Source organism: Phyllostomus hastatus, unplaced genomic scaffold, assembly GCF_019186645.2.
Source record: "Phyllostomus hastatus isolate PE091 unplaced genomic scaffold, TTU_PhHast_1.1 phas_scaffold_129, whole genome shotgun sequence".
Taxonomy (NCBI): Eukaryota; Metazoa; Chordata; class Mammalia; order Chiroptera; family Phyllostomidae; genus Phyllostomus; species Phyllostomus hastatus.
The window spans coordinates 32,563,898-32,589,959 of record NW_025334009.1 but is presented as its reverse complement, the minus strand read 5'-3'; the positions used below and the strand labels follow the sequence as shown (position 1 = coordinate 32,589,959).

The following is a 26,062-nucleotide window of genomic DNA, read 5'->3' as shown; positions in this document are numbered from 1 at the left end:
AAACATTTTTGTGGGTGGGGGCATCAAGAGCTCTCACTTTTTGTTTTGTTTTGTTTTTTTAATCCTCACCCAAGGATATGTTCATTGATTTTAGAGAGAAAGGGAGGAAGAGAGAGAAAAAAAGACAGAGAAAGAAATGTCAATGTCAGAGAGAAACATCAATGTGTTATCCCCCCATGTGCATCGTGACTGGGGATAAAACCCATAATCTAGGTATGTGGTGAGACCAGGAATTGAACTCACAACCTTTTAGTGTATGAGATGACATTCCAACCAAAGGAGACACCCTAGAGAACACCTACTACATCAGGTAACTCTACCAAGCCTGGGAGACATGGCAGCTCTATCTAAAACATAGAAACAAACACAGGGAAGCTGCCTAACGAGGAGACATAGAAACACATCCCAAATGAAAAGCAAGAACAAAATCTAGAGAAAGAACTAAACAAAACAGAGTTAACCAATTTACTAGATGCAGAGTTCAAAACGCTAGTTATAAGGATGCTCAATGAACTTAGAAGAAGAGTAGATAAACTTAGTGAGAACTTCAGCAAAGAGATAAAATGAAAGTAGAAAGCACAAAAAAAGAACAAGTCAGAAATGAAGAATATATTAACTGTAATGAAGAATACGTTACAGGGAATCAACAGTGTAGTAGATGAAGTAAAGGATCAAGTCAGAAATTTGGAAGTTAAGGAAGAAGAAAACACCCAATCAGAACAGCAAAAAAGAAAAAAGAATCCAAAAAAATGAGGATAGTATATGGAGCCTCTAGCACAACTGCAAGCATATCAACATTCATATCAAGTGGGTGCCAGGAGAAGATAGCAAGGAATTGAAAACCTATGGTAGAAAATAATGACAGAAACTTCCCTGACCAGGTGAAGGAAATAGATATACAACTCCAGGAAACACAGAGTCCCAAACAAGATGAATACAAAGAGACCCACACCAATACACATCATAATCGAAATGTTAAAGACAATGAGAGAATCTTAAAAGCAGTAAGAGAAAAAGAGTTTAGTTACCTATAAGGGAGCTCCTATAAGACTGTCAGCTAATTTCTCAACAGAAACTTTGCAGGCCACAAGAGACTGGCAAAAAATATTCAAAGTCATGAAAAGCAAGGACCTATAACCAAGATTACTCTACCCAGCAAAGCTGTCATTTAGACTAAAGGACATATAAAGAGCTTCCCAGACAATAAAAAGCTGAAGGAGTTCATCAGCACCAAACCAGTATTGTATGAAAAGTTAAAGGGGTCTTCAAGAAGAAAAAATACATATCAAAAATATTAATAATCAAATGGCAATAAACACATATCTAACAACAGTTGAATCTAAAAAGCAAAACAAACAAGTGGAACAGATTCATGGATACAGAGAACATTTTGATGATTGCCAGACGGGGGTGTTGGGGAGGTTGAGGGGATGGGCGGAAAAGGTGAAGGAATTAAGAAATACAAATTGGTTGTTACAGAATAGTCAGGGGACTATAAAGTATAGCATAGAGAACATAGTCACCAGTATCGTGGTAACTAATCAGGGCAGGGGTGTCAAACTCTTTTTCACTGGGGGCTGCATCAGCCTAGTGGTCGCCTTCAAAGGGCCGAATGTAATTTTAGGACTGTATAAATGTAACTATTCCTTAACCAGGGGCAAGGAGCTAGGCATTGCCACTGGGTAGAAACAAGGTGCTGGGCCAGAAAAAACACGGTGGAGGGCCGGAATCGGTCTGTGGGCCTTGTGTTTGCCACCTGTGATGTAGGGTATCACATGGGTACTAGATCACTTAGTAAGTTATGTTGTGTCTGATCACTGGGTTATACATCTCAAGCTAATATAATATTGTATGTCAAGTGCAATTGAAAAATAAAAATTATTTAAAGTGAAAAATAAAATCTAAGACTTCACTAATAGTAAGACACAGGTCTATAATATGCACAATAAGAAAGAAATGATGACCCAGCGAGTTAACCACAGTACGATGCAGTGTATAAATCAGTCATACCAGTCTCACATTGCTTTGAAATCTTTCAAAAAGGAAATTACTCCTATCTTCGGTTATACCACTTGTTGTGTGGTAGATATTTCTTTCACAACTTGATTTCTTTTTCCAAGAAAATGTGGAATTCCAATCATTACTCCAACAACAAATATCCTCACTAATATCAGATTCATGCCCTGCTCCCAAATTCATACCTCTCAGTATAAACAGTAACTTTTTCTTTTGATGCCGAAGTACCACACAATGTTTATACATTTTAAACTCAGCATGTGTGACAAGTATTACCTAAGAGGTAAAAAGCTATGACCAAGTTCATGAGTTATGAACTTGGCCATGATCATCGCATTACAACTACCTGGCCAATGGTGATTTATAAAATTCCACCTACTCTAAGACACACCCCAACTTTGGAGTAAAAGAAAGTCATAATAAGATAAAAACCTTTTTTAAAGATTCAGTTGTATATATGTAAGTCATACCTTTTGTAACACCACTTGGATTAGCTTTAAAATTTTTAATATTAAAGCATGAGTACTATTTTAACAAATTTAATACTAAATCCATTTTTATTACTATATCTATAGTCAATATACCATACTACAGTCTTTTCAAATAAATTCTGCAGAAATTGGTATCTGTGAAAGACTGTCAACATTCTCTGTGGCAATGCCCTCTTCTCAGTGTTTAAAAACAGTAAGGTGAGTCTTGAGGCCTCTAACCTGACATGGTGGTATGGGTCCTGGCACCACCAAGCTCCTCCTGGGTAACATCCTCATTGGTGACAGACTTTACAACATCAGGGCCAGTGATGAACAGGTAGGAGGTATCCTGAAATCAGAGAATTCCAGAGGATCAATTTCAGAGCAGCAGAGCTAGATGGACTTTAAGGGTTCACACAGCTGAAAAGACAAAAACAGAAATGGTAGTGACACAAAGCAGAATCAGGGTAGCATGCAGCTCAAAGATGCCTATCCAAACTAAAGACCCAAGTTTTCCCTACCTGTCTATTTAAAAACAAAAAAAAAAAAAAACTTCAGCCCTGGTTGGTGTGGCTCAGTGGATTGAGTGCCAGCCTGCAAACCAAAGGGTCACCGGTTCAGTTCCCAGTCAAAGCATACGCCTGAGTTGCAGGCCAGGTCCTCAGTACGAGGTGCACAGGAGGCAACCACAAATTGATGTTTCTCTCCTTCTCTTTCTTTCTCCCTTCCCCCTATCTAAAAATCAATCAACCAATCTTTAAAAAAATTAAAATAAAATAAAATAAAATAAAGATAAAACAATCGTTACATGGTTCTATCTCATGAAAATGACTTGTAGTGTGGCTAACATTTCCGGTTCATTCATCTGTAGAACACTCTACAGGTGGCCCTTATTCTTAATTTGTAGTACATCAAGCCTTTTTCCAAGCACTTCATGAAAATGTGTCATTAAAGCCTAAGTATTATTATCCCCCTCCCACCACCACCACCATTAACAGATGAGGAAACAGAGGCACTGTGATGGTATGCAGTTTGGCTAAAATAAACCAGCTACCTTAAGTAAAGCAAATTGGAGATGATGATAATCAATAGTGTTTTCAAAGGGGGTGACAGGCTTTTTCTAAATTATTTTTTAAAGATTTTATTTCTGCCCTGGCTGGCATAGCTCAGTGGATTGAGCATGGGCTGTGAACCAAAGTGTCACAGGTTCGATTCCCAGTCAGGTTACATGCCTGGGTTGCGGGCCATGTCCCCCAGCAACCGCACATTGATGTTTCTCTCTCTCTCTTTCTCCCTCCCTTCCCTCTCTAAAAAATAAATAAATAAAATCTTTAAAAAAAACTGGATTAAAAAAAAGTTTTAAGAAAATAAAAAAATTAAAAAAAGATTTTATTTCTTTATTTTTAGTGAGAGGGGAAGGGAGGAAGAAAGAGAGGGGGAGAAACATTGACCAGTTGCCTCTCACACACCCCCCAACCAAGGAATCATCCTGCAACTCAAATACGTGTCCTGACCGGGAATCAAACTGGAGACCTTTTGCTTTGCAGGGCAATGCTCAACCAACAAAAGTTAGGGTCAGAGGGTGATAGGCTTTTAATTTTTAGTTTCTAATTTAAAGATAATAAGGGCATACGGTAAAAAAAATATTAAACTGAAGAACAGAAGATACAGTGGAAAGTAAATCTATATCCCAGCCCTTATTTGCAGGCTTCCAATTTCCCCACCCAAAGGCAACCACAGTCAGTGTCTCTCTCCTTACAAAGAGATCCATGCATACAGGGTCCAGCAGAAGCAAGGCATGCTTGAGTGTGGTTAGTAGGGTAATAATATGGGTACAGTAATTTAGACTTTTAATTTGAACATTTCACCTAAAATGTCATAATGGTATGCTCAAGTGTGATACTGTTATGTTACAGAATTACATGGCTATGATTTTGTAATAAAGAAAGGGCATTATTTGTATCAACTCTGTATATGAGCATCAAAATATACATAAACTAAAACTATACATATATATGCATATTTTGCCTTCTTATGTTCTTTCCAGCAGTGTCCTATACACACTATTCTGAAACTTTTTGAAGATCATTCCATACCAGTACAGGATAATTTATTTAACTCTGATTCATGACAATATGTGTCATTACAAAGCAAGAAAGAATGTTCTTTTCAACAAGGAGGCTCTAGGCCAACTAGGAAAATATCTGAAACAAATAAACAAAAAAGAAAACTAGCCTCTATTTCATATTATGAGTAAAAATCAATTCCAACTGAATTATAGGTGTAAATGTGAAAAGCAAAATAATTAAGTTTTTAGAACATAGAAACAGTCTTGGTGAATTTGAGGTAGGAAAAAGTTCTTCAAGAATTAAAACACACTACCCATAAAGTACACACTTGACATTCCTTCTCAAAAAAGCACAGAAGCTGGCTTAAAGGGACTCCCACTGGCTAAGTGAAGGGCAATCTGAGCACCCAAATAATGATCATAATGGATTATAAACCACTGAGTAAACTAGGAAATCCAGGAACCCATAATAATAATAAATCCATGAAATAAACAAATGTCCAAGAAAGCAGAGTTCTTCCTTAGAGTATAATGCCAACTGATAATGAAGCAAGTGGCAGAGTATAGGGAAAATAATAATTTTCTAAAGATTGGTTTAGACAAGAATCATCAATAAAAGCTAAATCAAGGAAAAAAGGTATAATGCAGAGCAGCATACTGCATGGTCTCAAAGTATCTCCCCAATGAGTATTTATCAGCTGCAAAAAGAAAAACAATAATTATAGAGTGGAGAAACCAGGCAATATCTTGAACAATGAAGAAATTAATATCACTAAGGAGGGGGTAAGTAGATATCACTTGCCTCAAGGTGTGACAATCTGAAGAGGATACAATATCATTTATGCAGTAGACAGGTTCAGATACCTAATCTGAATCTAGTCAGGAGGAGACATCAGATAAACTCAAACTGAGGAACAATCTGTAAAATAATTTGTTGCATAGTCTTCAAAAATGTTAACATCATGACAAAGAAAGGCATCCAAACAGAAAAAGAAAAAGTAAAATTATCTGTTTGCAGATGACATCTTTTATCTGGAAAGCTTTAATGATTCCACAAAAAAAGTTTGAACTACTAAACAAATTAAGCAAAGTTACAGGACACAAAAATGAACATCAGTTACATTTATAAACATTAATAACAAACAATCTGAAAAGAAAGTATAAAAACAATTTCATTCCCAATAGCTTCTAAAAGAATAAAATACTTAGGAATAACTTAACCAATAAGGCAAAAGACTTATACACTGAAAATTATAAAACATACCTGAAGGAAATTTAAAAAGACATATATAAATGGAAAGACTAAATACTGTTAAGATTTCAACAACACTACAAAAAGCAATATATAGATTACATGCCACCCCTATCAAAATCCCAGTAACATTTTTTGCAGAAATAAAGAAATTCATCCTAGAATTGATGCAGAATCTCAAGGGACTCTGTATAGTCAAAACAATCTTGAAAAAGAACAAAGTTGGAGATCTCATTCTTCCTGATGTAAAAAACCTACTACAAAGCTACAGAAATCAAAACAATGTGGTACTGGCAAAAAGACAGAAATATAAAGCAGTGGAACAGAACAGAGAGCCCAGAAATAAAACCCTTATATTTTGGTCAAATGATTTTCGACAATGATACCTAGACCATTCAATGGCAGAAAGGGCAACCTTTTACAACAAATGGTGCTGGGGAAACTGGACATCTACATGCAAAACAAAGCTGGACTTTACATTACACCACATACAAAATTTAACTCAAAATGAATCACAAGCCTAAACATGTTGTACACCTTAAATTTACACAATGATATCTGTCAATTACATCAAAATAAGACTGGAAAAAATTAAAAATAAATAAGAAAAGCAGTTTAAAGTGAAATGACAATGAAAACCAAGACAGTATGGCCAGAAATATGGAAGGAAATGCCAGAGTGTGGCATCATGGAAGCCAAAGGAAAAGAATATGGCTAAAAAATTGAGGAAAATGAAAGTTAAAAAGCATTTACAGTGACACAGAAGTCACTGATGACCTTAGAACAACAGGTTTAATGGACTGAGGGGATAGAAAGGTAACTGAAATATGTTAATGACAGGATGGGAAGACAGAAATAGGGCGTTAGCTACAGTGAGATGCAGACTAAGGGAAGGCTTTTGTCTTTGTTCTGAAAATAGGAAAGGCCTGAACATGAGTAAGTTCTGATGGGAGGATCTAAAACCAAGGGAGAGACTGAAGGTAGTTCATAAGAGAAAAGAGAACTGACAGGATAAGGCCACTGAAAAGGTGAAAGAGTTGTGAGCAGTAATGTACATGTATGTGGAAAGTGGGAAAAATATGGGTCTTAGCCAGAGGAACGGATACCACCCCTCCGTTCCTACCAGGGAGGAAGGAGAAGAGGACTGGGGTAGCACAAGGTAACTGCAATATACAGATTAGTGGGCAAAGCTCAGGGAGTTCTGCTTTGTTCAGGAAGAGATGTGGTCATCTTAACTTTTAAAACCCACCTCTGTTGCTGAGTATTTAGGTTGCTTTCAATCTGTCACTAAAAAAAGATGACTTAGATCAAAGGGTGAACACTTTTCTAAACCTTTGAAGTCCTACTGCTAAGCTTTCCTTGAGAAAAATGGGTTTCCTATTTATACTATTCCTATTTACACTGTCCTCCTCGTTTTGAATGACTATCTCCTCCTCCACTCTCCAGTCTTCCTGTCTTGGCATTTACTGCTTATTATTGTCAAAAGTATTTTAAGGTAAAAAGACTGATTTTTTTAATGATGTTAGGTTAAGGGTAATTACCCATGTGTAAATTCAAGTGGGCTTCATTTAAAAATCATTTTAAAACATCATTCCATCAAATCATGTCATAAAGATATGCACCTTTCAAAATGAAGTTGGGGATCAGATTTAGCATTACCATTATACACAAAACGTAATAAAATGGCAAAAGGCCAAAGGAATAAAGGTGGAACATAAGAACGACTTCCCAATAAAGAAGATTATAGAAAAGCCTTCCATGAGAAACTTTCTGAATAGGAGTCAGTAAACAATTATCTGTCTGAGCACAGGACAGGATCCTTTGATTACCTGAAAATCATTTGCAATTCAGATCAACAAGTAAAATCACCCACCAATGAAGTACACAAGTGCATTCTGCCACTGAACACCCACAAGCTACAGGGTTTGTGCCAAACCCTTTTCTCCACTAAGACCTTATCATCACTAAGCTGAAAGCCAAAGAGAATGCAGATAACAACCCAGATCTGGGTCAGGAATTATTTTTATTTCAGGTGAGGTACTGCACAACTCTCAAAGGGCAGGAGAAACAGGTCTTTCTTTCTTACCTTTACCATGAACGTGAAGTCTGTTAGGGCTGGGGAGTAGACAGCCCCACCAGCACATGGGCCCATGATCAGAGAAATCTGAGGGATGACTCCGGATACCATGACATTCCTCTGCCGAAAGAGAAAGGTAAAGGTATCTGGTTACAGAGTATCTGAGGCATTATTTGCAGAAAGATAAAGGCAATAATAAAATTACACCTGGCTATTTTTTTTTCACAGAAATTCTACCCTAGAGGCAGGAGACCTTCCAAAACTATACACACAATTTGTTCCCATAACAAGTGGGCTGATTGGCATATTAGTTTCTGGGGCAAATACCCTCTTTCCTCTCCCTCCTTGGCAGCAGTTCCCCAAAAGTTCTACCAGGACTTTTCTATATGAGCTCATATAGAACCCCACAACTCTCACCCCAGCTCCAAGCACACCTGAGGCCCAGCACCCCTGTCTCCACAAAGCTGTCTAGAAGAATGAATGAAAACTTTCAGCAGAACATACAGGAACACCACTTATCCCAGAGCCATTACCTCTGTTTGGAATTCTTTGACAACCTCCACATAGAGTACCAGTAGCAACAAGGCAAGGCTAAGAGGCAGATGCTACTTCACTCCAAGTCTTTAAGGTCTGCCCACCCCCAGACAGAGCATATAGGGAAGATGTAGGTAGTAGGAGCCAGAAAGGTTCCACGAAGACAAAGGTGTTGTGAAGGGCCAAGCCTCAGTCCACCTCCTAGGAAAGATAAGACCAGGGCTGGAGGACCCAGGCAAGATAAGGTCCCACTGATCCTTGCCCAATGCTCAACTTCTTTCTTTCCCTTGTGTCCCATCAGCTTAAAAGAAGAAAATCTACTTTTATCACTGCCGTGGCTCTAACACCAATTTCTATAAGTCACAGGACATAGCTCAGAACAGTACAAAAGGGCATCTATCTGTAAAAAGAGGATTCAGGGAAGATGGTGGAGTCGGAAGCACCAGGAATCTGTCTACCCACTGAGAAAACAACTGTGCTGGTATAATTTGTCTGATACAACTTTTGGGAACTTTGGACTCTATTGAAGGCTTGCAACTTCCAGGGAGAAATCTGGAGGGTAAATTGTAGTTAACTTCTACCAATTTCAGCTCTTAAGCACATAGTAGCTACCCATCTTGCACCCCAGCCATAGGCAGGGAGCACTTTACACAGAGGTTTCAAAAGCCAAAGTAGGGCCTTGACTAGTGTGGCCCAGGGGGCTGAGCACCAGCCTGCAAACTGAAAAGTCACCAGTTCAGTTCCCAGTCAGGGCACATGCCTAGGCTGCAAGCTGTATCCTCAGTTTGGGATGTATGTGAGGCAATTGATTGATGTTTTTCTCCCTCTTTCTCCTTCCCTTTCCCTGCCTAAAAAATAAATAAAATTAATAAAATTAAAAAAAATTTTAAAAGCCTGAGTAAGTAAATAGGACTCTGTCCTGAACACAGCAGGAATCTGTTCTGATCCTCAATTTCTGATTCTAATCTCAGAGGTATAGAGAGGTGGGTGGCCATTGTTATACCTCCCACTGTTGTTGCAAGCCTGTCCTCCTCCAGCTCAACATCACCAATCATTATGGAAATGCAAATTAAAACTGAAATGAGATACCACATCATATGCATCAGGATCGCTACTATATAAAAAAAAAAACAAAACAGAAAACAAGTAGTGTTGGTGAGGACGTACAGAAATTGGAACCCATTGTTGGTGTGAATATAAAATGGCACAACTGCTATAGAAAACAGTATGAAGGTTCTTCAAGAATTTAAAAATAGAACTGTCATATGATCCAGAAGATTCCATTGCTAGGGATATAGCAAAAGAATGTAAAGCAGAGCCTCAAAGAGCCATTTGTACACTCATGTTCATAGCAGCACTACAATTCACAGTAGCTAAAATGTGGAACAACTCAAATGCCCATCAACAGATAAATGGATAAACGAAATGTAATATGTGCACATAATGGAACATTTTTCAGCCTTATAAAGGAAGGATATCTACTACATGCTACAACATGGATGAACGTTGAAGACATGCTAAATGTAAAAAGAGAAACATGGCCCTGGCTGGTGTAGCTCAGTGGACTGAGCATGGGCTGTGAACCAGAGTGTAGCAGGTTCGATTCCCAGTCAGGGCACAAGCCTGGGTTGCAGGCCATGGCCCCTAGCAACCGCACACTGATGTTTCTCTCCCTCTCCCTCTCTCTCTCTCTCTCTCCCCCTCCCTTCCCTCTCTAAAAATGGATGAATAAAATCTTAAAAAAAGAGAGAGAGAGAGAGAAACACTGTTTATGAAGTGCTTAGTCAAAATCTTTGAGACAGAAAGTAGACTGGTGCTTGCTGTGGGTTGGGGGGAAGGGATAATGGGAAGTAATTACTTAAGGAATATAGAGTTTGTTTGTACAATGAAAAGATTATGTAGATGGACAGTGGTAATGGCTGCACAATATTATGAAAGTTTTTAATACCACTAAACTGCACATTTAAAAGTGCATAATTGCTTGCAAAATTGTATATTATATGTATTTTACCACAATAAAGAAAAGTTAGATATGTTCACTGCAGCATTATTTACAATACCCAAGATCTGGAAGCAGCCCAAGTGCCCATTAGTAGATGAGTGGACAAAAAAACTGTGGTACATTTTATACAATAGAATACTACACAGCTGTAAAAAAAAGAAGGAAATCTTATCTTTTGCAAGAGCATAGGTAGACCAGGAGAGTATTATGCTAAGTGAAATAAGCCACTCAGAGAAAGACAAATACCATACAATTTCACTTATATGTGGAAATCTAATACACAAAAGAACTGGGGAGAAAAGGGAACCCTAGTACATTGTTGGTGGGAATGCAGACTGGTGCAAGCACTCTGGAAAACAGTATGGAATTTCCTCAGAAAACTAAAACGGAACTGCCTTTTGACCCAGCGATTCCACTGCTGGGACTATGCCCTGAGAATCCTGAAACACCAATTGAAAAGAACCTATGTATCCCAATGTTCATAGCAGCACAATTTACAATAGCTGCGTATGAGGAAACAGCCTAAGAGCCCATCAGTAAATGAATGGATCCAAAAACTGGTACATGTACAGAATGGAATACTATGTAGCAGAAAGAAAAATGGGGCTCTTATACTTCTGGACAGCTTAGATGGCTCTGGAGAGCATCATCCTAAGTGAAATAAGCAAGGCAGTGAAAGTGAAATATCATATGATCTCACCTGTAAGTGGAACCTATTCAACAAAACAAAAAGGCAGGCAAAATAGAACCAGAGACATTGAAATAAAGAAGAAACTGACAGTCACCACAAGGGAGGTGGGAGGGCATAATGGGGGGAAAAGGAGGAGGGTTGTCAGGAACATGTATGGAGGATGCAGATACAAAGCCAAAGCAGGGTGGGATCTAGTGTCACAGGTGGGGATGGCTAGGATGGGGGGGCGGGATGGAAACAACTGTAGGTGAACAACAATAAAAAAAGTACAAAAAATATTAAAAAATAAATAAAAATAAAAAGGCAACTGAAACAGGTTAACTACTGCCAGCCAAGATGGAAGCATAGGTAGATACATTTTGCCCCCTCGTACAACCAAAAGAAGAACAACAAATTTAAAAACAAAAAATAACCAGACCTGCCAAAAAATCAAACTGTATGTAAGTCCAACAACCAAAGAGTTAAAGAAACATTCATTCAGACTGGTAGGTGGGGTGAGTATAGGCAGCCAGGGCAGAGAGTATGCGCTGAAAGTTAGCACCTAGAGGGCCGGGTGGATGAGGTGGCAGCTGGCAGACTGGGAGATGACACATTTGCATGCAGATAAACCAGGAGAAACAACTCAGGAGCAAGACAGACTGCACAACACAGGGTTCCTGCATAGGGAAATAAAGCCTCAAAACTTCTGGCTGTAAAAACTACCCTTTGGGACAGCATGGATGGATCTAAAGAGCATTATGCTAAGTGAAATAAGCCAGGCAGTGAAAGACAAATACCATATGATCTCACCTATAAGTGGAACCTAATCAACAAAACAAACAAGCAGGCAAAATATAACCAGAGACATTGAAATAAAGAACAAACTGACAGTGACCAAAGGGGAGGTGGGAGGGGATAATGGGGGGAAAGGGGGAAGGGTTTTCAGAAACATGAATAAAGGACACACAAACAAAACCAAAGGGTAGTAGGATCAAGGGAAGGAAGTAGAGATCGCTGGGGTGGGGAGCAGTGGTGGGGAAAATGGAGACAACCATACTTGAACAACAATAAAAAATGTAGGAAAAAAAAACCTGGGAGGTTGTGGTGGCAGGAGAAACTCCCAGACTCACAGGACAGTTTGTTGGAGAGACCTACAGGATCCTAGAATGTACACAAATCAAACCACCTGGGAATCAGCACCAGAAGGGCCCAATTTGCTTGTGAGTAGTGGGGGAAGTGACTGAGAGCTGAGCAAGCCACACTGTTTACTCTTAGACCCCTCCCCCACATACAACTCCACAACACAATGATGTGGGTTGTCTCACCGCAGCAAATACCTAAGATTCAAGGCTCCATCCTTCTATCTAAGAGTGTGCCAAGACAATAAAAATATGGCCCAAATGAAAGAACAGATCAAAGCTCCAAAAACAGAACTAAAGTGATGAAGAGATAGCCAACCTATCAGATGCAGAGTTCAAAACACTGGTAGTCAGGATGCTAACAGAATTAGTTGAGTATGGTTGCAAAATAGAGGAAAAAGTGAAGTCTATACAAATTGAAATTAAGAAAAAATAGACAGGAAACCAACAATTAAGGGAAGGAAACCAGGACTCAAATCAATGGTTTGGAACAAACGGAAGAAATAAACATTCCTCCAGAACAGAATGAAGAAACAAGAATTCAAAAAAATGAGCAGAGGCTTAGGAACCTCCGGGACAACTTTAAATATTCCGACAACTGAATCATAGGGGTGCAAGAAGGAGAAAAGGAAGAGCAAAAAAAGGAAAATTTACTTTAAAAAATAATGAAGAAAGGGGGCAGCAACATAAAATGGAGTAAAAACAGTCTCTTCAACAAATGGTGTTGGGAAAACTGGACAGCTACGTGAAAAAAAATGAAACTTGAGCACCAACTTACACCATACGCAAAAATAAATTCAAGGTGGATAAAAGACTTAAATATACGCCATGCCACCATTAAAGTCCTAGAGGAAAATATAGGCAGGAAAATCTCAGATATCTCACGCAGCAACATTTTTACTGATACGTCCCCCAGAACAAGGGACATAAAGGAAAGAATAAACAAATGGGACCTCATCAAAATAAAAAGCTTCTGCACAGCTAAAGAAAACAGTATCAAGGTAAAAAGAGAACCAACTGTGTGAGAAAACATATTTGCCAATGATACCTCAGACAAGGGTTTAATCTCCAAAATATATATAAAGAACTTACATGATTCCACTCTAAGAAGACAAGCAACCCAATTAAAAAATGGACAAAGGACCTGAACAGACACTTCTCCAAGGAGGACACACAGAAAATCCAAAGACACATGAAATGATGTTCAATATCGCTAGCTATCAGAGAGATGCCAATTAAAACCACAATGAGATACCACTTTACACCAGTCAGAATGGCCATCATAAACAAAGCAACAAACAGTAAGTGTTGGAGAGGTTGTGGAGAAAAGGGGACCCTAGTGCACTGTTGGTGGGATTGCACACTGGTACAACCACTGTGGAAAACATATGAAATTTTCTCAGAAAACTAAAAATGGATCTGCCTTTTGACCCAGCAATTCCTACTGCTGGGATTACATCCTAAGAACCCTGAAACATCGATCCAAAAGAACCTATGCACCCCAATGTTCATAGCAGCACAATTTACAATAGCCAAGTGTTGGAAGCAACCTAGATGCCCATCAGTAAATGAATGGATCAAAAAACTATGGTACATTTACACAACGGAATTCTATGCAGCAGAAAGAAAGAAGGAGCTCCTACCCTTTGCAACAGCTTGGATGGAGCTGGAAAGCATTATGCTAAGCGAAACAAGCCAGGCAGTGAAAGACAAATACCACATGATATCACCTTTAACAGGAACCTAAACAACAAAACAAAGAAACAAGCAAAATATAACCAAAGACACTGAAATAGGGAACAGACTGACAGTGACCACAGGGGAGAGAAGAGGGAATTTCAGGGGACATTGGGAAGGGTTCAGAAGAACAATCTTAAAGGCCACATGGACAAAAACTAGGGGGAGGGTGGTAATGGGAGGGAAGTGGGGAGGGTTGGGTGGGTGGGCTGGAATGGGAGTAAAAGAGAGAAAACTGTACTTGAACAATGATTAAAATAAAATTAAAAAAAAACTATGGTACATTTACACAATGGAATTCTATGCAGCAGAAAGAAAGAAGGAGCTCCTACCCTTTGCAACAGCATGGATGCAACTGGAAAGCATTATGCTAAGTGAAATAAGCCAGGCAGTGAAAGACAAATACCATATGATCTCACCTTTAACAGGAACCTAAACAACAAAACAAAGAAACAAGCAAAATACAACCAAAGACACTGAAATAGAGAACAGACTGACAAAGTACAGAGGAAAGAGGAGAGGGAATTTCAGGGGGATTTCAGGGGAAAAGGGTAAGGGTTTACAGGAACAAGTATAAAGGACACATGGATAAAAACTAGAGGCAGGTGGAAATGGGAGGGAGGAGGGGAGTGCTGGGTGGGTGGGTTGCAATGGGAGTAAAAGATAGAAAATTGTACTGTAACAACAATTAAAATAAAATTTTAAAAATATATAAATAAATAAATAATAAATAATAAATAATAAATAATGAAGGAGAATTTCTCTAATCTAGCAAAGCAAATAGACTTCCAGGAAGTCCAGGAAGCTCAGAGAGTACCAAGGAAGTTGGACCCAAGGAAGCACACACCAAGGCACATCATAATTACATTACACAAGATGAAAGATAAGCAGAGATTCTTAAAAGCAGTAAGAGAAAAGGAGACAGTTACCTACAAAGGAGTTCCCATAAGACAATCAGCTGATTTCTCAAAAGAAACCTTACAGGCAAGAAGGGGCTGGAAAGAAGTATTTGAAGTTATGAAAGGCAAGGACCTACATCCAAGATTACTCTAGCCAGCAAAGCTTCCATTTAGAATTGTAGAGCAGATAAAGTGCTTCCCAGATAAGGTCAAGTTAAAAGAGTTCATCATCACCAAGCCCTTATTATATGAAATGTTAAAGGGACTTAAGAAAAAGAAGAAGATCAAAACTATGAACAGTAAAATTACAACAAACTCACAGCTATCAACAACCGAACCTAAAAAAAACAAAAACAAACTAAGCAAATAACTAGAACAAGAACAGATTCACAGAAATAGAGATCACATGGAGGGTTATCAGCAGGGAGGGGTAGAAGGGAGAATGGGAGGAAAGGTACAGAGAATAAGAAGCATAAATGATAGGTGCAAAATAGACAGGGGGAGGTTAAGAATGGTATAGGAAATGGAAAAGTCAAAGAACTATATGTATGAACCATGGATATGAACTGGGGCATGGTGGGGGAATGATAAAGAAAGTGGGGTGCAGGGAGGGGGTATAAAGGGAAGAGAAAAAATGGGACAACTGTAATAACATAATCAATAAAATATACTTAAAAAAAAAAAAGAAAAAACACAAGGAGGCTGCCGAAATGAGGAGGCAAACAAACATGGACCGAATGAAAGAACAGATCAAAACTCCAGAAAAAGAGCTAGATGAAATGGAGGTAAGCAATCTATCAGATGGAGAGTTCAAAACACTGGTTGTGAGGATGCTCAAGGAGCTTAGTGAGGACCTCAGCAGCATAAAAAAATACCCTGTGAGAAATGAAGGATACACTAATTAAAATAAAGAACAACTTACAGGGAAACAACAGTAGAATAGATGAAGCTGAAAATCAAATCAGTGTTTTGGAACATAAAGAAGCAAAAAACCATGCCAAACAATAAGTAGAAAAAAGAATCCAAAAAAATGAGGATAGTATAAAGTCTCTGGGATAATTTTAAGAAATCCAACATTTGCCTCATAGAGATGCCTTATGGAGAAGAGAAAGAGCAAGAAATTTGAAATCTATCTGAAAAAAATAGAAAACAGTGAAAGAATATTTCCCTAATAGGGGGAAGGAAATAGACATTCGAGTTCAGGAAGTGCAGAGAGTGCCAATATTGCTGGTGGGAGCGGGGAACAGGGCATGAGGGAATAAAGGAGAGAAAAAAATGGGACTACAGTAATAGCATAATCAATAAAGTATACCAAAAACAGGATAACAATAACCAAAAAATAAAAATAAATAAACAAACAAGTAGAATGTATGGTTTGACAATGCAAAAAGTGCTATGAAGAAAAACAAAGCATGGAAGCACAATAATAAATACAGTTTAAAATAATGTATTCAGCAGAATTCCTCAGTGAAACTATCTTTGAGGGAAAAGCCAGAAAATATGAAGAACAAGGAATGATATCTCACTGTTTGCAATAACATGAATGGACCTAGAGGGCATTTGGCCATGTGAAATAAGCCAGACTGAGAAAGGCAAATACCATGTGATCTTTTTTATATGTGGTATCTAAAAATATATACACACATTTAAAAAAAAACACTAAGCTCATATATACAGAAAACAGATTCATGGTTGCCAGAGGTGGGAACTGAGGGTAGGAGAAATGAGGGAACTTTAATTTTTTTGTTTAAATAAACTGAATAAAAATAAATAAAATTTTAAAGGATTGATATGTTATCTAAAGAACCTCACCTTAGATATGACAACACAAAGACGTTGAAAGTAAAAGCATGGAAAAATATTCTAGCCACAGAGTAACCAAAATAGAGCCATGGTGGCTACATTTAATGCCAGACAAAATAGACTTTAAACCAAAAAAGATACAAGAGACAAAGACAGGTATACATTTACAAAAACTTTGATACACTAAGAAAACATAAAAATTATAAAAATACAGGGTCCAGCACAAATAATGTACCTTTTCATTACAAAATCTTTCATTACAAAATCATAAGCATGTAATTCTATAACATAATGATATTGCACTCACACATCATATGACATTTTAGGTGAAATTTTCAAATTAAAACTATAAATTAGTACACCCAAATTACTACCCTACCAACCACACTCAAGTAGGCATTACTTATGCCAGACCCTGTATACTCACCTAACCAAAGAGTCTCAGCATATATGTAGGAAAAACTGACAGAATTGAAAGAAGAAATAGAGAGATGTACAATAATAGCTACACTTCAACACCCTATTTTCAATAGTGGATAGAACAACCAGACAGAGAAATCAGTAAGGAAATATGGACCTGAATACTATAAACTAGTATTCACTAGTATAACAAACATCTACACAACACTGCTCCCAATAAGAACAGCACACACATTCTTTTCAAGTGAACATGAACATTCTCTAGGAGACAACATATGTTAGGCCACAAAATAAGTCTCAGTAAATTTCAAATGACTGATATCATACAAAGTATCTTTTCCAATCACAATGGAATCAAACTAATGTAAGAAACTGAAAAATTCACAAAAATATTGAAATTATTCAAAACACTCCTAAATAACCAACCAAGAGGTGAGAGAAAATATTACAAAGAAAAAATCACATTTGCTATAGCCACAAAAAAATAAAGTACCTAGGAATAAATTTAACCGAAGAGGTAAAAGACCTATACTCAGAAAACTACAGAGCTACAGAAAGATATTGAAGAAGATACAAATAAATGGAAGCATATACCCTATTCATGGATTGGAATAATTAACATCATTAAAATGTCCATACTACCCAAAACAATCCATAGATTCAACACAATCCCTGTTACAATACCAATGACATAGTTCACTGATCTAAAACAAATACTCCAAAAATGTATATAGAACCAAAAAAGACTCTAAATAGCCATAGCAATCTTGAGAAAGAAGAATAAAGTTGGGGGGATCACAATACCTGATATAAAACTATACTACAAGGCCACTATAATCAAAACAGTCTGGTACTGGCATGAGAGCACATCCATAGATCAATGGAACAGAACAGGGAGCCCAGAAATAAACCCATGACTCTATGGTGAATTAATATTTGACAAAAGGGGCACAAGCATACAATGTAGTAAAAATAGTCTCTTCAATAAACAGTGTTGAGAGAACTGAACTGGTACATGCAAAAAAAGGGAACTAGACCACCAACTTACACCATACGTCAGAATAAACTCAAAATGGATAAAAGACAAATATAAGTTATGATACATAAAAATGCTAGCCTTTCCAGCTAGTGCCAAGCCATGGGCATCTCTCAAGACAACTGGCACAAGCTCCACAAGACTAGGGGCAAGAGGAAGCCCTGCCACAAGAAGTGAAAATATCAGCTGGAGCACCCTGCTGCCAACATTAAGATTGGCCCCCAACACATATACACAGTTTGTGTGCAAGGAGGCAACAAGAAGTACCGAGCCATGAGGCTAGATGTGGGCAACTTCTCCTGGGGCTCAGAGTGTTGTACGTGCAAAACAAGAATTATTGATATTGTCAACAATAAACTGGTCCATACCAAGACCCTGGTAAAGAACTGCATCATGCTCACTGACAGCACATTATACCAACAGCGGCACGAATCCCACTATACACTGCCCCTGGGCTGCAAGAAGGGGGCCAAATTGACTCCTGAGGGAGAAGAGATTTTAAACAAAAAATGATCAAAGAAAATTTGGAATAAATATGATGAAAGGAAAAAGAATGCTAAAATCAGCAGCCTTCTGAAGGAGCAGTTCCAGCAGGGCAAGCTTCTTGCATCCATTGCTTCAAGACCAGGCTAGTATGACTGGGCAGACGGCTATGTGCTAGCAGGCAAGGAGCTGGAGTTCTTTCTATCTGAGAAAAATTAAGGCCCAGAAAGGCAAATAAATCTTCCTCCCTCCTTTCTTTAAAGCTCACTTTAAAAGAAAAACAAAAGGCTCGTGTAATAAAGGTGTTCATTCTCAGATTTTAAAAAAAGTGCTAGCAGAAAATAGAGGCAATAAAATTGCATATATCCCATGTAGCAATATTTTTGCTAATATATCTCCTAGGGCAAGGGAAACAAAGGAAAAAATAAACAAATGGGACTATATCAAATTAAAGAGCTTCTACAAAGAAACCATCATCAAAATGAAAAGAGAACTGACGATGTGGTAGAACATACTTGCCAATGATATGTCAGACAAGGGTTTAATCTCCAAAATATATAAGAACTCATACAACTCAATGCCTGGAAGACAAACAACCCAATTAAGAAATGGGCAAAGGACCTGAACAGACGCTTCTCCAAGGAGGACACACAGATGGCCCATAGACGTATGATAAGATGCTCAACATCACTAACCATCAGAGAGATGCAAATTAAAACCACAGTGAGATACTACTTCACACCTGTCAGAATGGCTATCATTAATAAATCAACAAACAACAAGCACTGGTGAGGATATGGAGAAAAGGGAACCCTAGTGCACTGTTAGTGGGAATGCAGGCTTTTACAGTCACTGTGAAAAACAGTATGGAATCTTCACAAAAAATAAAAATGGAACTACCTTTTCACCTAGCAATTCCACTGCTGGGAATATACCCTAAGGAACTGAAACACCAACTCCAAAGAACTTATGTACCCCTATGTTGATAGCAGCATTATTTACAATAACCAAATGCTGGAAACAACGTAAGTGCCCATCAGTAGATGAATGGATTAAAAAACAGTGGTCCAGGGACTTCTGGTCAAGATGGCAGCTTAGGCAGAAATGGCTCACCTCTTCATACAACCACATCAAAATGACAACCAAAATGACAAAACATAGAATCAGAATCATCACATATCAAGGTGAATGGAAGTCTGATAACTACAGAATTAAAGAAACCACATCCATCCAGGCTGGTCCCACACCCACCTGTGGTAGATAAAAATTCAGGAGGGATAACTCAGGAGTAAAGAGTCCTAGTCCCACACTAAGACACCTGGCCCAGGATTCCAGTGCCAAGAAGATAAGCCCCCAAAATATCTGGCTGAAAAAAAAAAACCACTGGGGATTGAGTCTGGAAGAAACTTCTGGAGCCTCAAGCAGTTCCTCTTAAAGAAACCACACACAGACTCGCCTTTTCAGGCTCACTCCCTCTGAGCTCTAGCACCAGAGTAGCTCTTGAAAGGCACCACTAGCACATGGAAAAACTGAAAGTCTAGCATCAAGGACAGTAGAAGCCATTGTCCCTTTTCTAAACCCTCCCCACACAGAGCTGGCAAGTTGATGCCGTATCTGACTCCATCAACCTGGCTAACATTGCTCCAATGACTAACAATTACCTTGGAGATGCCCAGAGACTCCACCCCACCTAACTTGCAGACCCACCAAAGTTGCTTTTTCCATAGGAATGGCTGGTCTTGGCTCATGCTTCACATTTTCCTAAATCCTATCAAACAAGCAGCAGCTGGCCTCATTGAGCCCCAGGCCCAGCACAAGCAGCCCTCAGTCTAGATTCACAGCTTGGCTTTGCTTGGGAATCTACAATCCCAACACAAGCAGCAGACATCTCAGACTGCTCTATACTCATGCAGGGTGGCCATGGGTAGAACACAGGTTGGGGATGATCTTGGTCTGCCACACCTGGGAAATCCCAGGCACCGCACACACAGTGGACAATATCACCCTGCCCCTGTACAGCTGATCCTCAACAATGGGTATGGACACGAAAAATGGTGGCACAATTGCCTGAGGGAGTGATGGGTGATGGATGCAGGAGGACAAAGTGGGGAAAATCAGGGCAAATGTAATAGCATAATCAATAATACATAGTTTTAAAATATTGTGGTACACTTACACAGTGGAATATTACACAGCTGAAAGAGAGAAGAAACTCCTACCTTTTGTGACAGCATGGATGAAACTGGAGAATATTATTCTAAGTGAAATAAGCCAGTCAGTGAAAGACAAATACCATGTGTTCTCACCTAGAAGAGGAATCTAATGAACAAAATAAACTAATGAGCAAAATAGAACCAGAGACATGGAAACATGGAACAGACTGACAGCGGCCAGAAGGGAGGTAGGAGGGGTATAATGGTGGAAAGAAGGGGAAGGGACTAGTCAAAGAACATGTATGAATGACTCATGGATATGGGCAATGGTGTGGGAGCAGGGGGCAGGCTGGACAGAGAAAAGCAAAGTGGGAAAAATTGTGACAACTGTAATAGAATAATAACTTTTAAAAAAATACTTTGAGATCAATGTTTTGGTAACATACCAAAACTGAAGGAATGCAGTGAAAGCACAACTAAGAGGAAAATTTACAGCTCTAAATGCAAGTATTAAAAGAAAGATCTTGAATTATCTAACTTTCCACCTCAAGAAACTAGAACAAGTAAAATAAAGCAAACAAAAATAAATAAAAGTAAAAGTGGAAGTATGTGAAACAGAATATAAAGACAAGAGAAAAAACTAAAACCAAAAATTGGCCCTCGCTGGTGTGGCTCAGTGGACTGAGTGTCGGCCTGTGAAGCACAAGGTTGCCAGTTTGATTCCCAGACAGGGCACATGCCTGGGTTGCAGGCCAGGTCCCCAGTTGGGGACAAGTGAGAGGCAACCACACACTGATGTTTCTCTCCCTCTTTTTCTCCCTCCCTCCTCCTTTCTAAAAATAAATAAATAAATAAATAATGTTTAAAGACAAACAAAAATTGGTTCTTTGAAAAGACCATAAAAATTTACAAACCTTTAAATAGACTGACAAGAAAAAAAATCGTATTACTAAAATAAGAAATGAAAGGAGACATAACTACAGAAATAAAAATTAGAAGAAAATAACCAACAAATGTATGGCAACAAATAAGGTAACTTAGATGAAATTAACTAATTAACTATAAAAACACAAACTACTAAAACAGAATCAAGAAGAAATTGAAAATCTGATAAACCTATAACAAATAAAGACATTGAATCAGCAATCAAAAAGAAATAAAAACTACCTACAAAAACAAGTAAGGGCCCAGACTGCTTCATTGATGAGTTTTGTTAAACATTTATTAAACAAAAATTAATGTCGATCTTTGACAAGTTCTTCACAAAACACTGAAGAGGCAGCAATACTTCCAACTTCTTCCATGAGGCCATAATTATGATACCAAAACCAGCCAAAGGTATCTCAAGACTCAATAAAACAGGGGGGTAAATTCACAGTAGCAAAAAAATTATGGAAGAAAAGAAAGATATCACAACAACAGATATATTTGGCCCTGACTGGTGTGGTTCAGCAGGTTGAGTGTCATCCTGCAGATCACCATTTTGATTCCTTGTCAGGGTACATGCTTGGGTTATGAGTCAGGTCCCCATTTGGGGACATGTTTGGGGGGTATGCAAAAGATGGCTGATCTATGTTTCTCACATCAATGTTTCTCTCTTCTTTCTCCCTCCCTTCCCCTCTAAAAATAAAGTATTTTTTTCTTTTAAAATCTTTTTTAAAAAGAAATGTTATTAATATAGATTTGAAAGTATTCAATAAAATACGAGCAAACAAAATCCAGCAACTTACTAAAATTATACACCATGACCAAGAGCGATTTATCACAGAAATACATAGTGAGTTCAATATCCAAAAATCAATTAATGTAATACAGAATAAAATTCAAAAAGGCAAAAACCACATGATTATCTTATACATGCAGCAACAGCCTTTGACAAAATTAAACACCCTTTCATGATAAAAAGAAAACAACTTAACAAACAAAAAGAAAAGGTAACTTCCTCAACCTGAGAAAGGGCATCTACTAACATCACACTTAATGGTGAAAGAATGAATGCTTTCTCCCCAAGTTCAGGGACAAGACAAGGGCATCCATTCTCATGCTCTTATTTAACATTATACTGCATGTTCTAGCCAGGGCAATTAAGCAAAAATAAATAAAGGGCACTCAGATTAGAAAGGAACAAATAGAACTATCTATATTTGCAGAAGACATGATCATGTATGGTATATAGGGAAAAAAAACTAAGGAATTTGCACAGGAAAAAATTTAGAGCTAATAAACAAGTTCAGCAAGGTTATAAGATCAATACACAAAAATAAATTGTGTTCCTACACTTGCAAAGAACCCAAAAAGGAAGTTAACAAAACAATTCCAGGACCTTAGATCAAGATGAAGACGTAGGTAAACACAGCTCACCTCCTCGCACAACCACAACAAAATTACAACTAAACTAGAACAACCACCACTCGAAACCAACAGAAATCATGTTGGATGGTAAGTCCAACAACTAGAGAATTAAAGAAACTACCACAACATCCATCCAGACTGGTACGGGGAGCACAGACATGGATGGGGCAGGCCCTACATCCATGTGTGGTGAATAAAAATTCAGGAGGGATATCTAGGGAATGATGAGACCCAGCCACACACCAGGCTCCCCTATCCCAGGATCCAAATGCCAGGAAGGTAAGTCCCCATAACTTCTGGCTGCAAAAACTAGTGGGGATTGAGTCAGTGGAAGAAATTGTTGGAGTCCAAAAAGGTTCCCTTTAAAGAACCCACACACAGACTTACGCAGACTCACTCCCTCTGATCTCCAGCACCACAGTAGCAGCTTGAAAGACACCAGTGGCATATGGGGAGAAAATGAATTGTCTGGCATCATGGCAGAGCTGAGGGGCAGCTTCTTCCCAGACAGAAAGAAGGGCAGAGGCCATTGTCCCTTTTCTGAACCCTCCTGGCTAAAGCCACAGAACAGGCCGACGGGTAACTGGGTGCCTTACTGGAGACTCCATCAACCTGGCTAACACTGTAGCCCTCCTGTGGAGATCCTCTAAGCCTTTATCTCACCCAATGAATTTTCCATATGAATGGCTTATCGTGGTTCATGCTTCACAACTTCCTAACTCCTCTCAAACAAGCAATAGTCGGACTGAATGTCTCCAGTCCCTGTGCCTATTGCTAAGTGGTCCAAGACCCAGCACTAGCAGCAGTCAGTTTAGGTTCACAGCTTGGCTTCACCTGGGAATCTCCAAGCCTAGTATAAATAGCAGTCATCTGCAGATTACTTTATAGCTCTTATAGGGTGGCCTGGGGCAGGACACAGGTAGGGGTTGACCTAGACTGCACCACATAGGAAACCCCACAGCCTGCACACCAGTGGACAGCTACAGACCATGTCAGAGCAATACTACCCTGTGCCTGCATAGCTGATCCTCATGGAGAGCAGAGGTTGATGGTCAGTGGTCACAGCTGGTCCTTGTAGCTGACTGGCCTGTGCAAATCCCTCCCATTGACCTACCAACACCAATCAAGGCTCAACTACAAGAGGAAGGTGGAGCTCAGTCCACAATGAGAACACACCTTGAGTACCCTGCTTCGGTGATAGGGAAGGCTGTGCCACTGGACCCCACAGGACACTTACTACATTAAGCCATGCTACCAAGACATGGAGTCAAAGCAGCTCTGCTTAATACATAGAAACAAACAAAGGGAGACCACCAAAACAACAACACAAAGAAACACGGCCCAAATGAAAGAACAGACCAAAACTCCAAAAAAAGAGCAAAGGAAATGGAGATAAGCAATCCATCAGATGCAGAGTTTAAAACAATGGTTATAAGGATGCTTATAAGGATGCTCAAGGAAATTACTAAGGACCTCAATAGCATAAAACAGGTCCAGTCAGAAACTAAGGCTTCACTAATTGAAATAAAGAACAATTTACAGGGCAGCAGCAGTAAAGTGGATGAAGGTGAGAACCAAATCAATGATTTGGAACATAAGGAAGCACAAAACAGCCATGCAGAACAAGGAGGGAAAAAACCCAAAGAAATGATGATAGTGTAAGGAGTTTAGGACAACTCAATGATTCCAACATTTGCATCATAGGAGTGCCAGAAAGAGAAGAGAAACAGCAAGAAATTGGAAATCTATTTGAAAAAATAATGAAAGAAAACTTCCCTAATTTGGTAAAGGAAATAGACATACAAATCCAGGAAGCACAGAGAGTTCTCAACAAGATGGATGCAAAGAGGCCCAATCCAAGACACATTATAATTAAAATGCCAAAGTTTAATGATAAAGAGAAATCGTAAAAGCAACAAGAGAAAAGCAGGTAGTTACCTACAGGGAAGTTCCCATATGACTGTCAGCAGATTTCTCAAAAGAAACTTTGCAGGCTAGAAGGGATTGGCAAGAAATATTCAAAGTCATGAAAAGCAGGGACCTACAGCCAAGATTCCTTTACCCAGCAAAGCTATCATTTAGAATTGAAGGACAGATAAAAATCTTTCCAGACAACAAAAAACTAAAGGAGTTCATCATCACCAACCACTATTATATGAAATGTTAAAGGGACTTACTTTAAAAAATGAAGATCAAAGCTATGAACAAAAAAATGGTAATAAATATGTATATATCAACAGTTGAATCTAAAAAGCAAACTAAGGCAACAAGAAGAACAGAGACAGAATCACGGATGCAGACAGCATTTTGATGGTTGCTAGATAGAAAGGGGATGTGTGGAGGAATGGGTGAAGAGGTGAGGGGTTTAAAAAGTACAAGCAGGTAGTTACAGAATAGCCATGGGATGTAAAGCATAGTATAGGAAATGGAGTAGCCCAAAAACTTATTCGTATAACCCATGGACACAAAAAATGGTGAGGGGATTGCCTGAGGGAGTGATGGGTGCTGGATGGAGGGGGACAAACAGGGAAAAATCAGGGCAACTGTAATAGCATAATCAACAAAATATAATTTAAAAAGAAACAAAACAATTCCATTCACAATAGTATCAAAAATAGTAAAATACTTAAGTATAAATAACAAAAAAGTATAATACATACATATTAAAAATTAGAAAATATTGTTGACATAAATTAAAGACCTAAATAAATGGCAAAACATTCCAACTACATGGAGTAGAGAACTCAAAATATTAAATATAAACTTTTACCAAATTGATGTACAGACTTAATATAGTTCCTACAAAATCTCAGCAGCCATTTTTGTATAGTTTTGTATAGTAAAATTTTATATGGAAATGTAAAGGACTCAGAATAATCAAAACAATTTTTAAAAAGAACAACAATATTGGAAGAGTTTGCACAACTTTAAAACTACTAGAAAGCTACAGT

General features: G+C 38.5%; 1 protein-coding gene and 1 pseudogene across 2 annotated transcripts in view; one reads left to right on the top strand and one right to left on the bottom strand.

Annotated features, from left to right (window-relative positions):
• PCCB (propionyl-CoA carboxylase subunit beta) overlaps positions 1-26,062 on the bottom strand; it is a 72,871-nt gene that overhangs the window by 30,204 nt on the left and 16,605 nt on the right. For both annotated transcript variants that reach the window (XM_045857264.1, XM_045857263.1), the window contains 2 exons: positions 7,893-8,003; positions 2,727-2,835 (listed from right to left, as the gene is read on the bottom strand). In XM_045857264.1, the coding sequence (XP_045713220.1) occupies positions 2,727-2,835; positions 7,893-8,003 (220 nt within the window). The remainder of the gene's footprint in view (positions 1-2,726; positions 2,836-7,892; positions 8,004-26,062) is intronic.
• LOC123830738 lies at positions 18,226-18,844 on the top strand (annotated as a pseudogene).